This window comes from Myotis lucifugus, unplaced genomic scaffold, assembly GCF_000147115.1.
Source record: "Myotis lucifugus unplaced genomic scaffold, Myoluc2.0 scaffold_16, whole genome shotgun sequence".
NCBI classification, from domain to species: domain Eukaryota; kingdom Metazoa; phylum Chordata; class Mammalia; order Chiroptera; family Vespertilionidae; genus Myotis; species Myotis lucifugus.
The window spans coordinates 5,015,597-5,028,234 of record NW_005871064.1 but is presented as its reverse complement, the minus strand read 5'-3'; the positions used below and the strand labels follow the sequence as shown (position 1 = coordinate 5,028,234).

Here is a 12,638-nt window from a genome sequence, read left to right as displayed (position 1 = left end):
ATTCAGGGATTGCTAACTTCTTTTCTCACTTCTGGCTACTCTGTCAGTCTATCACCCCTCTAAGCCAATCCTTCCATTTTAGAGCCCACCTCCTCAGGAACCCTTTCTTGATTGCAGACAATCTTGGTATCTCCCCAGTCCCTGAGTTCCCAAGGTAATGCTATCCAGACAGTACAATTCATTTAGCACTTAGCACCGGGAGCTTTGAGTTTTGTTCAGATCTTAAAGTCTATATAAAGCTACAGATACTTGTCCATTATTTTCTATGTGCCAACTTTGGAGATAGAGGTGGGAGTGAGGTGCTCAGTGTGGCTTCAAGTACATGGTGAGCCCTAACAGATATGCATTGACCATTTGCTCTTCGCTGGTTGACTCTGTAGTATTATCTCAATGGTTACCAGGGTATGCTGTGAAATAGAAAAATAAAGCAATTATTTAAGAAACAGGAAGGGTCAAGAGTTTCCCATTGAGCCTGGGATTGTGGGAGTTTTGCCCAGAGAAGGAAAGCTGTGCAAGCCGGTCTCTGGGGTGGCCGAGCCAAGGACTTCAGAGTAGATTTAAAAGTTCTGTCACCATGAACAATTGACATTGGCAGAAGAAGGAACAGATATTTCTAAAGAGTGAATCTGGGTGTCAGAATTTCAAGTCCTGAACTGAACTCAATTATTGACTTGCTTTTAGCTCTCAAGCCCCATCATTCTGTGGTATGAGTCACTCATTCATCCTATAAATAATCATTGAGTATTTATTTGGGATAAGGCATAGTGTCAAGTGATACACAGAATAGAGATGATGAAGATATGGAGGCTGTCATCAAAAAGATATCAGTTTAGTAGGATGCAAACAATAACATCTATATGATAAGTGTTATGTAGATGGGACAAAGGGAAGGGAGAAAAATTTAGACTTGCGGAGAGCCTTGTTTACAGAAATCTTAGTTGATAAACTTAGCTGTGCCTAAAAGTTATCTTAAACAGGCAGAGGAGGGAGGGCAGCATACCAGTCTGAAATTTAGGACGTGTTTCAGATGCTCCTCTCCTTCAAACCCTCCAATGGCTCCCTGTTTCCTTCCATGCCAAAATCAACTCTCTGCAGCGGCCTACAGAATCCTCAGTGAGCCGGCCCTGTTAACCATCCTGCCTCATCTCACTCCGCAGCACCTTAGAATACTCTTAGCACCGGTGGACCTCCGGGGCTTGGCCTCTGCTGATTCCTCTGCCTGAAGGCTCTTCCCCAGACATTTGTGATGCTTGCTCTTGACCTCTCTGCTTAAATCGAAGTTATCCCATATTTTCTTTTGTTTAAAAACATATTTTTATTGATTTCAGAGAGGAAGGGAGAGGGAGAAAGAGAAACATCAATGATGAGAGAGAATCATTGATTGGCTGCCTCCTGCAGGCCCCCAACTAGGGATTGAGTCTGCACCTGAGGCATGTGCCCTGACCAGGAATTGAACCATGACCTCCTGGTTCATAGGTCGATGCTCAAACACTGAGCCATGCCAGCCGGGCAGTTTTCCCATATTTTCAATGGGTGCTGCTAGCTTACCTACGAGATGGAAGTCAAGATCAGCTGTATTTCTGCCAGTTAGATGGTTGATCCTTTTCACTGTCCGCAAAAGGAATCTGACTTGGCTCCTCTTCTGTTCCCGGAGAAGGGTATCTGTCCAGTCAATTTAGTTTTTCCTTTGGCCCAAGATAGCGAAATCGGGTTTTTGTTGTTGTTGTTTCTTGCTTTACGCAGGTATTTTATGGGTAGATGTGAAAGCATTTGGCTTTATTTGTGGGATGGTTTCTTATCTTATTCTCTCTTGTTTATGCAGGTTTTTTTGTTTTATTTTAATGTGATAAATGGCCAGCAACTTCCCTGAACTCTATGCAAATGGTATCCAGGCTACAGAATAATTATTTAGTGAATGGCGGATCTAGTTTATGTTAGTGCAGATCAAATTAATCATTATTAGTCATGCCTCCTCTGATAGTAACCTCATCCCTTGCAGACACGCTCCTCTTTATGAAGAAGTAGTAGCTGCGAGGAATGGCTGGGCTCCACTCTGGTTACACTGTGCTGTGGCTTTCCCCATATCTTGGCAAGAGAGATAGCAGTATATATCCAGACTAAAACAAACAAACAAACATAAGCAAACAGATAAAACCACCCTTGAGGCATCTCTCTCTCTTTCTCTCTCTCTCTCTCTTCTGACTACTCACCACAGAACTCAAGTTCCAATATAGACAAGAAAAGAAAGGAGCAGAATGTTGCCCTCTCAAATAAGACAAAATAAATTATTATAATGGTAACCTGTGGCATTTTTTTTTAGTAGGACTGTATCCACGGGCCTCCTCTCCTGGTTTCCCTGCCAATGTGTGGGTCTCAGGGGCAGCAGTCTCAAACCTCCAAAGTCCTTACTGTCTGAAAGGTGCTTCCCATTCTGGGGTGTGTGTGGATTGGCTTCAACAGGATAAGCTCTGTGCCTGGGGGTAGTTATAAAGGAGCCCCTTTTCACCTTCAGTTCGGATTGGAATAGAGAACATTTGGAAAATAGAAAAGGATGAGATGGACAGGCAGAGCACAGGGAGTCAGGGAACCTGGCTCCAGTTCTTGTTATAGAAAGCTCTTAACTTCCCGAGGCCTCAATTTTTCACATCTGTAAAATGGGAGGGTAATATGGAATATTATTTAGCCTGAAAAAGGAAGGAAATTTTGATACATGCGACAACATGGATGAACCTTGAGGACATCATACTCAGAGAAGTAAGCTAGTCACAGCAGGACAGATACTGCATGACTCTACTCATAAGAGATGCCTAGAGGAGTCAACTCCACAGAGATGTAAAATAGGATGGTGGTTGCCAGGAAGTGGGGCAGATGGAGAACCAATGCTCAGTGGGTATATAGGACATTTGGAAAATAGAAAAGACAGAAAAGCGGAGAGTTCCAAGGAAGGATGGTGGTGGTGCCTGAGCGACAGTGTGAATGTTGCCACTGAACTGTACAGTTGCAAATGGATACCATGCTAAATTTTGTATTTTGTGAAACTTACCACAATTGAAAAATAAAAATATTAAAAATAGAAGAGGAATAAAAGAGGCTGTCCAAGAAGAATGCAGGAAGGAGTCGCCTCCTTGCATGCGGCAGGCCAAGGGTGTGTTCCTGTGCAGGGGCCTTCCTCCTTGCGGGATGTGGGATGACAGAAGTCCAAATTGTCTTCCTTACCAAGTCCTCTTTTCCTTCCCCTTGTCACTGTCAGGACTGTTTTCTTTCATTCCCCCAATCCTAAAGTGATTACGGGGAAAGGTAGATTGGAGAAGGCATTTCCTTCACATGGGGGAGGCTTAAGGACAGAGGAGCGAGGACGGAGGCGTGCCTCCAGACCCCGGGGTTGTCACTTGAATGCAATGTAGAGAACTACATGGCACTTTGAGTGGGGATTCTGAGTTAGTGTGTCTCCTGGTGACGATGACAGTGGCTTGCTACACACTGGACTGCCTGTCCAAGACCACTGGTTTCAACTTGGAATGAGGCCTGTACCAGGGCCACTGATTTCCTATAGACTGCAACTGAGGTCCCTGACTGAAGTAGTTACCTGGGACCCTTTCAAAACACAGATGCTCAGGATCCACTCCAGGTGAACAGAATTAGGACACACGCACACACACACACACACACACACACACACACTTTTAAGTGCCCCAGGTGATCCAGGTGAACAGCTAGCATGGGAAGCACAGAAGAAATAGGCAGTCCCTTGCAAGTGAGCCAAGCCAACACCAGCCATATAGTGGCTTCTCGTTAATGGCCTTGGACTTCACAAGGGATATTTTTCATGTGGAGCCCCCAGACAGAGGTGGGCTCCCCACAGAACTGGACACAGGGACAGAATGGGGATCCCCACAGTGCTGGGGAGGGAGGGAGCCCATTCATCTGAGGCCTCCCTTGTGCTCAGTGGGATCAGTCAGGCCTGGGAAAGAGTCAGTGGAGGGCGTGTTATCATCAGCCTGTGACCCTTTCCACTCTTATCAGAATCTGCCTGGGTATTTCCTGCTGACAGGCCCTGAGGCGCAGCAAGAACTGAGGCCAGCCCGGCTGGGAGGGAATGGAAGAGCTGTGGATTCAATATCAGCTCTGTGATTCCCCCCCAAGGGATAAATATTGTGCTTTGCAGCTTATAGGATGGAACAGACTTCCTAAGTGCACGATTCCAGGGAGAGAGTTAATAAAACCTCCTGATACCTGGCCTCCCCGGCAGCATTTGTTTGTCTAGCAGGGAGGCTGTGTGCTGTTCATACAGCGCTGGTGTTAGGTTGACATTTGTTTTGACCTTTAAACTTTCTGCTTCCTCCTTCCCTGTCCTCTCCCCTGCTGGCCCCCCACCTCCTGTTGTTCCTCAGCAAGTGAGCTTGATCCTCTGTGACCCGGGCTTTTCCAGAGGTTGCCTCTCGCGGGCTTGGACTGGGTGGGGTACAGGCTTTTCCTATTTTTTTTTTCTGCGCAGGGGTCATCGTGTGACTGTAAAATTATTGTCTGGTGGCAACACGAGCGGCATTTCACATGTTGGGAGTGGGGAGCATTTTGTTTTTTCTTTAAATAAGAAGAGGAAAAGAAAACACCTCCAGGATTCACATCTGCCTGGGGAGCGAGGGTTGGGCCTCCTGCCTTGGCTGGAGAAGGCCTGCTTCTCCTCTGGAGTGTGGCCCGGACCCAGCGGGGATGGGGGGGCCACATCCCCAGGAACGCAGGTGCTTGTCGGGAAAAGGACATTCTTGGTTATGAAGCTTCTTCATGTTCTGAGGGTGTTTTCATAAGGGTGTAACCCCGGGGCTAAAGGAAAATTCCACAGTGCGATGTTTCTGTTCTTGGTCATCCTCCCAAGTTGCTGTGTGTTGTACTGAAGCTTCCAGGCTTAGCACTCAAACTGACTAAAAAAAAACGAATTTTCTTTACCTAATTTTTTTCATCTGTTTAATGGGATTCATGGGGACATATTTAGAATTAAGTACCATGATGCATACAAAAATGCCTAGAATATACCTGGCATAAAATAGACACCCAAAAGCCCTTAGACCTTGATGCTATGATTCCTCCTTAGTGTCTTCTACCTGAAAGACTCTTTAGTTCTGTTGCTATTTTCAGAACACCATTGGGCTTTTGAATGTGTGCACTTTGCCCTTTGGGGTGGGATTATCTGGGAGAGGTTCCTTTGTTCTTTAAGTTCCTTTTCTTGATCACTGTTGAAGACCAGAGACACTTCCTTCATAGCAGCACAGAGTGCATTGTTTCTCTCCCTGGTCTTCCCTCCCCACCTACTCCTGTTGACTAGGGTTCATCATTATCCATGGATGGTCTATGGTGATTTAGAAAAAGTAAATGTAGAAACAGGCTGTAGAGGAAGCCGCTCACTGAGGGTGACCCTAGCTCTCCCACCACAAGTGTTACCTGTGCTGTGAGCCATCTCCCTCTCACTGCTACATTTCAGAGAAAAGATGTCTATAGAGGGGGACCTGGATGGCTTCAACTCTCACCAGTTAGCTGCAGATATGCCCCTAAAGGCTCATGGAAAGGCTGGCTCACAGACAGACACACAGGAAGGGCCCAGGAGGAAGCCCAAGCAGATTCTGCAGTGCTGGCTGGAGGGCAGCAGGGCCTGCTGGTGACCTGCCCACTTCTTCCCAGCAGGCAGCACTCTGAAGTTTTGTTTTAACACATCTTTGCTACACCAACAGAAATTTCCTTTCTTCTTACTCCCAGAATGTAGAGAAGTGGTAGTTGGGATGTTTGTAGCCTCACTTTTAAGTGTTTATTCCCAACTGATGGAAACCAAAACCAAAATAAACAAGTAAACGAATACCCAGTCCAACCACTAGGGCCCTGCAGGCTGGCTGAAGAGAATGAATGTGGTCTTAAGCTAGGTTTATACATCAGATTCCAAGTAAGTGTTAGTCTCTCCTCCCCCTGCCCCCCTTTCTGAGTGTGTGTGTGTATTCATTTCTTTCTTGGCATAGCCGGGTAAGGTGGAAGGCATAGCTCCTAGATGACGTGCTAACATATTTCTGTTCTGCTGCTGCAGCCACTTATAGGTGTCTGGGGACAACATGGCCATTGCCTCAGATTGAAAACAAAAGTTTGAGCCAGTGATATATCATAGTTATTGAAGGGTAATGTGAGAAGGAGGAAGAGAGGCCGAAGATTTATGCACTAATTTGTGCTAGAAATGTGCTTGGTTTGCTATGGGCTGCGGCTGTGACTTTGAACATGTTCCTCTTAAATGGATGATAGTCTTTACATGTAGGCATGAGTCAGGGTTGTGTCAATCAGAGTGAGGGGTAAGGGCATGTGAAATCATTCTATCAGGGAACTTTATTGAAATATACATTCCTGACTGATATCCTTGGACTTATCTTCCAGAGTGTGTGTGTGTGTGTGTGTGTGTGTGTGTGTGTGTGTGTGTGTGTGTGAGAGAGAGAGAGAGAGAGAGAGAGAGAGAGAGAATATGTATGTGTGTGTTTCCTAGATGATGCATCTTATAAAAGATTTCCAAAGAAATTTTGATGACACATTTCTGATATTTACCCTGTGCCAACCTGAGCATTAGAGAACCACTGGTATAGATGAACCACTGGTGTAGATGAGCCACTCGTGTAGATGAACCACTAGCTATGACATGTGCAGGATCTTAGCAAAAGTTGTCACGCAGAACGTGACTTGGCAGTAGCTGGTTTGTGGTTAGTGTGGGAATACCTGGGATTATGCAAATTTGTAATGAGAGGTAATTTTGAGGGTCACCTAATCTAACTCCTCTATAGATACTCTGGGAGATACTTGTCATCTTCAGCTTTAAAATATTATATAGTCTGAACGGGTCCAAGCCAGAATTTAAACTTGGGTCCTCTGATCCCAGAGCTCACACTCTTGATACTTAGGCACCCAGACAAATGACAGTAATCTCTTAATTTGAATGAATTGCATGTCTCCAGATAGTTAACAATAGATTCATGATGTTCTATATTTTTACTTGGGTTTTATTCTAAGTCAGATTACTTCAAAGTTGATATCATGCTTTGTAGAAAGGATAATGCCACGGTCCCTGGAGGTGAATTTAGAATTTTTATTTTTTTGAAAATGAGAATGCTTCTACATTTAATCAGGGCACCTTGCCTTGCTAGTGAAAGTCTCTCCAGAAATTAAAACCTTTAGCCAGTGGCCTGGGTCTTTTTTCTTTTAATTGCTATTGGGGAAGAAATTTCAATGTTTATTCATTCAAAAAATGTTTGACCAATTACTATATACAGGCTCTGTGTGAGATCCTACACATGTTTGAATAAGATGCTCTCCCTGTCCTCAGAGAACTCAGCATCTTCTGGGAGAGACAGACAACTAAATTAACATGGACATGTTTATGTAACAAATGCATTTAGCAGGATGCAGACAGTACTATAGGAACATAGCCAGCGAAGTCAGAAAGGTTTCCAGAGGAAATGACATAAGGTTGTGACATCCAGAGTTCTCTCTGTTTTTCACTGTGTGCTTGCAAGAATTCACTACTTAAGTTTTGGTTACACTTTTTTTCGGGCCATCATCTCCATAGCCTTGTTTCCAACAAACGAATTAAATATAACTTTTGCCCACTTTTGTTTCTGACCTCTTTCTTTCTAGTAGTTTTATTTTACCTCTTAATTTCTTCACTCAACCTAAGTAATTAAGATAGAGCATAGTTTTCAAATGTAGGTCAGTTTAGGAATTCCCAAGCTTGCAAAGTACCATGTTTAATCATTTCTTTTACTATCTTAGACTGAAAAATAGCGAGTCATAGAGCTTAGATTTGGAATGATGCAATTACAGACTACCAGATTCGGAAGGGACACTAAAGGCCATCTTACCGATTGCCTGCGTGTTCTACATGATGAATCTCTGGCCCAGGTAAGCCAGTGGTAGGTGTCAGTCACACAGCCAGGTAGGTTGGGCAGATCTCTGCTCAGACCACTTTCTTTGCACTTTGATCTCTACCTGAACTTTAATCTCTACCTAAATGGCCATTGCCTCCAGAATGACCCCGCCCTGCTTCTTTCTCATAATTACTCTCCAACATTTAATGAACACGACCATTTTAATTTTTTAGATGTTTTTATTGATATCAGAGAGGAAGGGAGAAGGAGAGAGAGATAGAAACATCAATGATGAGAGAGAATCATTGATCGGCTGCTCCCTGCACGTCCCCCACTGGGGATCAAGCCAGCAACCCGGGCATGTCCCCCTGACCGGAATAGAACCCGGGACCCTTCAGTCTGCAGGTTGACGCTCTACCCACTGAGCCAAACCAGCCAGGGCAAGGCCAGTTTAATTTAATTGTTGTTTACTTGCTTCTCTCTTTTCTCTCTTATGAACTTGTGAGGAATGATTATCTCTGTGGAGCTGTCCTGGCAGGTAAGTGGGGGGTGGGTATTATGAACAGTCACTTTCATTCTGAGGATGGAGTGTGGATGGGCAGTCCAGGATGGACATTAAGTGAAGAAGTACTTTTTAGGGCACTTTCACCACAGCATTTTCTTCCCCCATCTCTTCCCTGGCTCAGGTGGCCCCCAGCCCCCAGCACTCATAATGAGCTGCTCCTGCTGACAGCAGGGTGTCTGCCCTGGCTCTTCATTCCATAGTCTGGCTATGCTTTCCATGTGGCTGGTCCTGCAGACCCAGCCTCGACTGACTTTTCCTCAAAAGCCATAGAAAATATGATTTCCAAACCAGACGGAATCTACTCTCATTTTCTTCAGCTGCACTGTGAGGTGGAACTGTCAGGATAAGACTCTATCTAGCAAGTTAGAAACTCCCGAAGCCAGAGGGACAGGACATTTCACGGCAAATATTTAAGCTCCTGGGCTCCAGGGCAATTGGAAGGTTGCGTGCTAAGGAGCTTTCCTCTTTCCCTCTAACTCCCCGCATTTATTACTTGAGCTGTGCCATTTGGACTTATCCTTTACACCCAAGGAAGCCCTGCATTTTAATCTGTTCGCCAGGAAAAGAAAGTAGAGAAATATAAACACCCTGCCTAATGCTGTCCCTAGCACTCAGCATGTCCCTAACCTGTGCCATGTGTCCACAGATAGCCATCTAGGGGGAAGAGGGGATACTTATGTAGGATCTGGAGGACTGGAGGGCTAGTCCCGGGCTTTCTGCTTCCAGTTCATTTGTGTCTCAGTTTCTACACTGGTAAAGAGGGGAGAAAACTCCTTTCTTAGGCTATCTCCCAGGAGGCCCTGAGGATAAAAATTAGACAAGGAGGGAAGACATGCTCTAGAGGTCAAACAAGGGCACTGAAAGTGTCATGACTAATTATGATCCCGCAGGGCCAGCACCAGCCTCATGTGTGATGTGGTGCTTTCTCAGCCTGGCGCACTGCCTTCTCCTCCCAGATACAGAAGGAGAAGCCAAGGACCACATGTGAAATAACCCGCCCAGCATCTCCCAGTTTATAAGTGGCAGAGCTGGGTTCCATACTCAGCTCTTACTCTCTGACACTCAAGTGCAGCACCTGACACGGTCATTCCATCAAGTGCACTGTTAGGTTGTGGCTGTTCTGGGCATCCTCACGGTTACGCCCTGTTCCTTGTGGACCCGACTCTGCTTCCTGGCCCAGCCTGTGTCGATTCGGGTGGACACTGCTGTACCTATTTTCCTCAGAGCAGCCATCGCCACCCCTCCCCTCCCCGCTCCCCCAATTCCCCCAGGCTTCTGAGCAGCTAAACTGAGGACACGGGAGATTCCTGGACACTAGAAAGCAGGGACTTGTGACAAGCTGAGGTAGGCCGATTTGGGCCCCAAGGATAAAAACCTGATTTTTCAAGCACTTTGTCTATTGGGTCAGAATGGCACCGGTTAGTACTTTCCATGGAAAGGCAGAAGTTGGGGAGCAGCCTCCCTGTTCCTGAACCTCAGTGTTATATTTACAGTCTCTGAGCACATTTCTGGAATTGCACTGACAGATTCCCTGGGGCATGGAAATCAAGTGCCTTGTGTGTGGATGGGCTGAGGCGGGGAGGGGGGGGTGCTGGCAGGCCCTAAAGAGTCTTTATCTGCCAGCCCCCCCCCCATTCCTCCCCGCAAGGAGTCAGTGCCAAGTCTGGACTTGTTTAGCTTGGCTTGAGTTTGGAAGCACAGAGACTGAGCTGGCCTTGTATGAAGTCCACTTGCTGACTCCTTTTGTCTGAAAGTCCAAAGTGTAAGGGCCTCTGTTGAACAGAGCAGTGTTCCTCGTTCCCACCCCTCTCTCCTTGGCGGATGCCCTGGACACCCACTCAGCACACCGTTACAGCTGGGAGGGACCCTAATCTCTCACCCCCCCCCCAGGTTTTATTCTGGGCATTTTGTTAGCTTGGGCTCATTGTTGAAAAGTTCATCAGAATTTTCCAGTGAGAATTTAGGGTCCCTTGGTCAGCACATCTAGGAAGAACTCTCAGGCACAGTAGCCAAGGTATTCTTTCTTTTGATCATGTGAGTTTCTTTTTCTCATCTCACGAATTTTACTAAGAATGCAAACAAACAAAAAGCCTATATTTTATATTTTCTGGGGTCCAAGCCAGTGGTGAGATACTATACTTTTCCATTAAGTGACTCACATTCTTTTATTAGCCAAAGTTTTACTGAAGGTTTTGTGTCCCCCCCACCCCTTCTCTCGCTGTGATCTGGGTGCCTCACAGGAGGGCTGGGGAATCAGTGAGGACTCCTTGGGGGGCAGAATTGTGGAATTTGTAATTCTTGCCCAAAGCCTGGGACAACCAGGGCTCTCCCCCCTGGAGCCCCTGAAGGGCCTGAGCTGCCTGATGAGGTCTATTTGCTTAGCCCCAGAGCATTTAATCCTGTTCAGCTTGTGTGTGTGTATGTGTATGTATGTGTGTCCGGGGGCAGGGGGCGGGGGTCACTGGGTCAGAGTCTCGGAGCTGGGCAACAGAGTGGAAGGAAAAGGATGAATGAATGGCTGGTTGAGGTCTGAGGTGTTGGGTGGCCACTGAGCAGTGGCCTGAGCAGCCTCCCAGCCACAGCCCTGTGTTAATTTTGTAGTGAGATCATTACCTTGCTTGGGTTGTTAAACGCAGTTTAATCTTCCTTAAGACAGGGCTGGACAATGTTGCTTTTGTGACTTCAGAGTCACTAGGCAGGTTGGAGGAGGCGGGTTCCAGAATGCCACCAAGAGAAAGTCACAGCCCATCAGAGTCAGGGGCTGTGGAATGCTTCTGTCCCCCAAATATGCAGCATGTCACTGTCATCAGAGCCTCACACTTGGTGGGAATCCTGGGAGGCTGGGAGACATACTAGTAAATGACATCCCCACAGAATGGTTGGGGCTGAGGAAGACTTGCCTCAGACAGACCATAGAAAATACCCCAAACCAGGAGTACAGGTTCCAGAGGTGCAGGACACACCTCCTGCACCAAGGATGTCAAAATACATAAACTGCCTCTGCTTGTGTTAGTTCCTTTTTTGTGACTGGGTGAGTCTTGCTGTTTCTTTTTCTTGGAGTTTCTTTTTCAGTGTTTACTTTGGGATCATATAGTTGGCAGGGAAGGACAGGGAGAAGGGGGAAAGAGAGGTAGAGAGGATAGGATGGAGGGAGAGAGAAAGATTGCTCATCGCTCACCCAGGCTGCCCACTGCTATTGGGCATGGAAAACTTTGTGAAGAGGAAGCTTTGAGGGAAAAATCTGAAAACATGCAAAGGCACCACATAATTACCCTGGACTTACGGCTTCTTGCCCCCTGCTCTGCTGCAGGCTCTGAAGTTACTGCATTTCCCTCCTACCACCTTATATTCTTCTCTGAGGTTGTTCTTTCTTCTCTCACCTTGACTGAATAATCCAAAAGAGTAGTGCTAGCTGGTTTTGCTCAGTAGATAGAACGTTGGCCTGTGGACTGGACTGAAAGATCCCAGGTTCGATTCTGGTCAAGGGCACATGCCCAGGTTGTGGGCGATCCCCAGTAGGGGGCGTGCAGGAGGCAGCCAATCAATGATTCTCTCATCATTGACGTTTATATCTCTCTCCCTCTCCCTTCCTCTCTGAAGTCAATAAAAATATATTTTAAAAAATAGTCTAAGAGAGTAAAATTTAAATTACAGCCCCCAAAGATTCTACCAACTTCTACCATCTCTCTCTCTCTCTCCCTTTCCCTCTCTCCCTTTCCCTCTCTCTCTGACACACACACACACACACACACACACACACACCACACTTTCCTACCATTGCTTTGGGATGATGGAGAAGCACTCCCTCCCTGCTGGGGAGTGGGGTCCTCACAGTGTGTCTGCTTCCAGCAGGACCTGCTCCCAAATGTGCAGTCATTTCATTCAGAAATTAGAAACTGCCAGCCGGGCTCCACCAGCTCTCCCAGGGAGGCACCTGCTGCAGGAGATTCGAGTGTTCTCTATGACAGTAGTCCTCAGAAGGTTCCAGAAAATAGGCACCCATCCCCTGCCTTTCCTCAGTGACCTCCTTAATACCTTACAGAGGAAGAGGACATACAGGTGGATGATGAGGAGCCCCAGACCCCTGACTCCACATCCTGTGCTTGCCCCGTGGAACTGTGCCTTTCTCATTTTGGAACTCCTTTCGGTATTCCTTTCATCCTTTGGGTACCTAAGGTTTTAAATTGCCC

At 46.4% G+C, this 12,638-nt stretch overlaps 1 protein-coding gene across 1 annotated transcript in view; it reads left to right on the top strand.

Annotated features, from left to right (window-relative positions):
* Nucleotides 1-7,913, top strand: part of LOC106696442 (SET-binding protein-like) — a 58,226-nt gene extending 50,313 nt beyond the window's left edge. The window contains exon 2 of the mRNA XM_023750870.1: nucleotides 7,789-7,913. Within this exon, the coding sequence (XP_023606638.1) occupies nucleotides 7,789-7,800 (12 nt within the window). The 3' untranslated portion in view covers nucleotides 7,801-7,913. The remainder of the gene's footprint in view (nucleotides 1-7,788) is intronic.
* The last annotated feature ends 4,725 nt before the right edge of the window (nucleotides 7,914-12,638 follow it).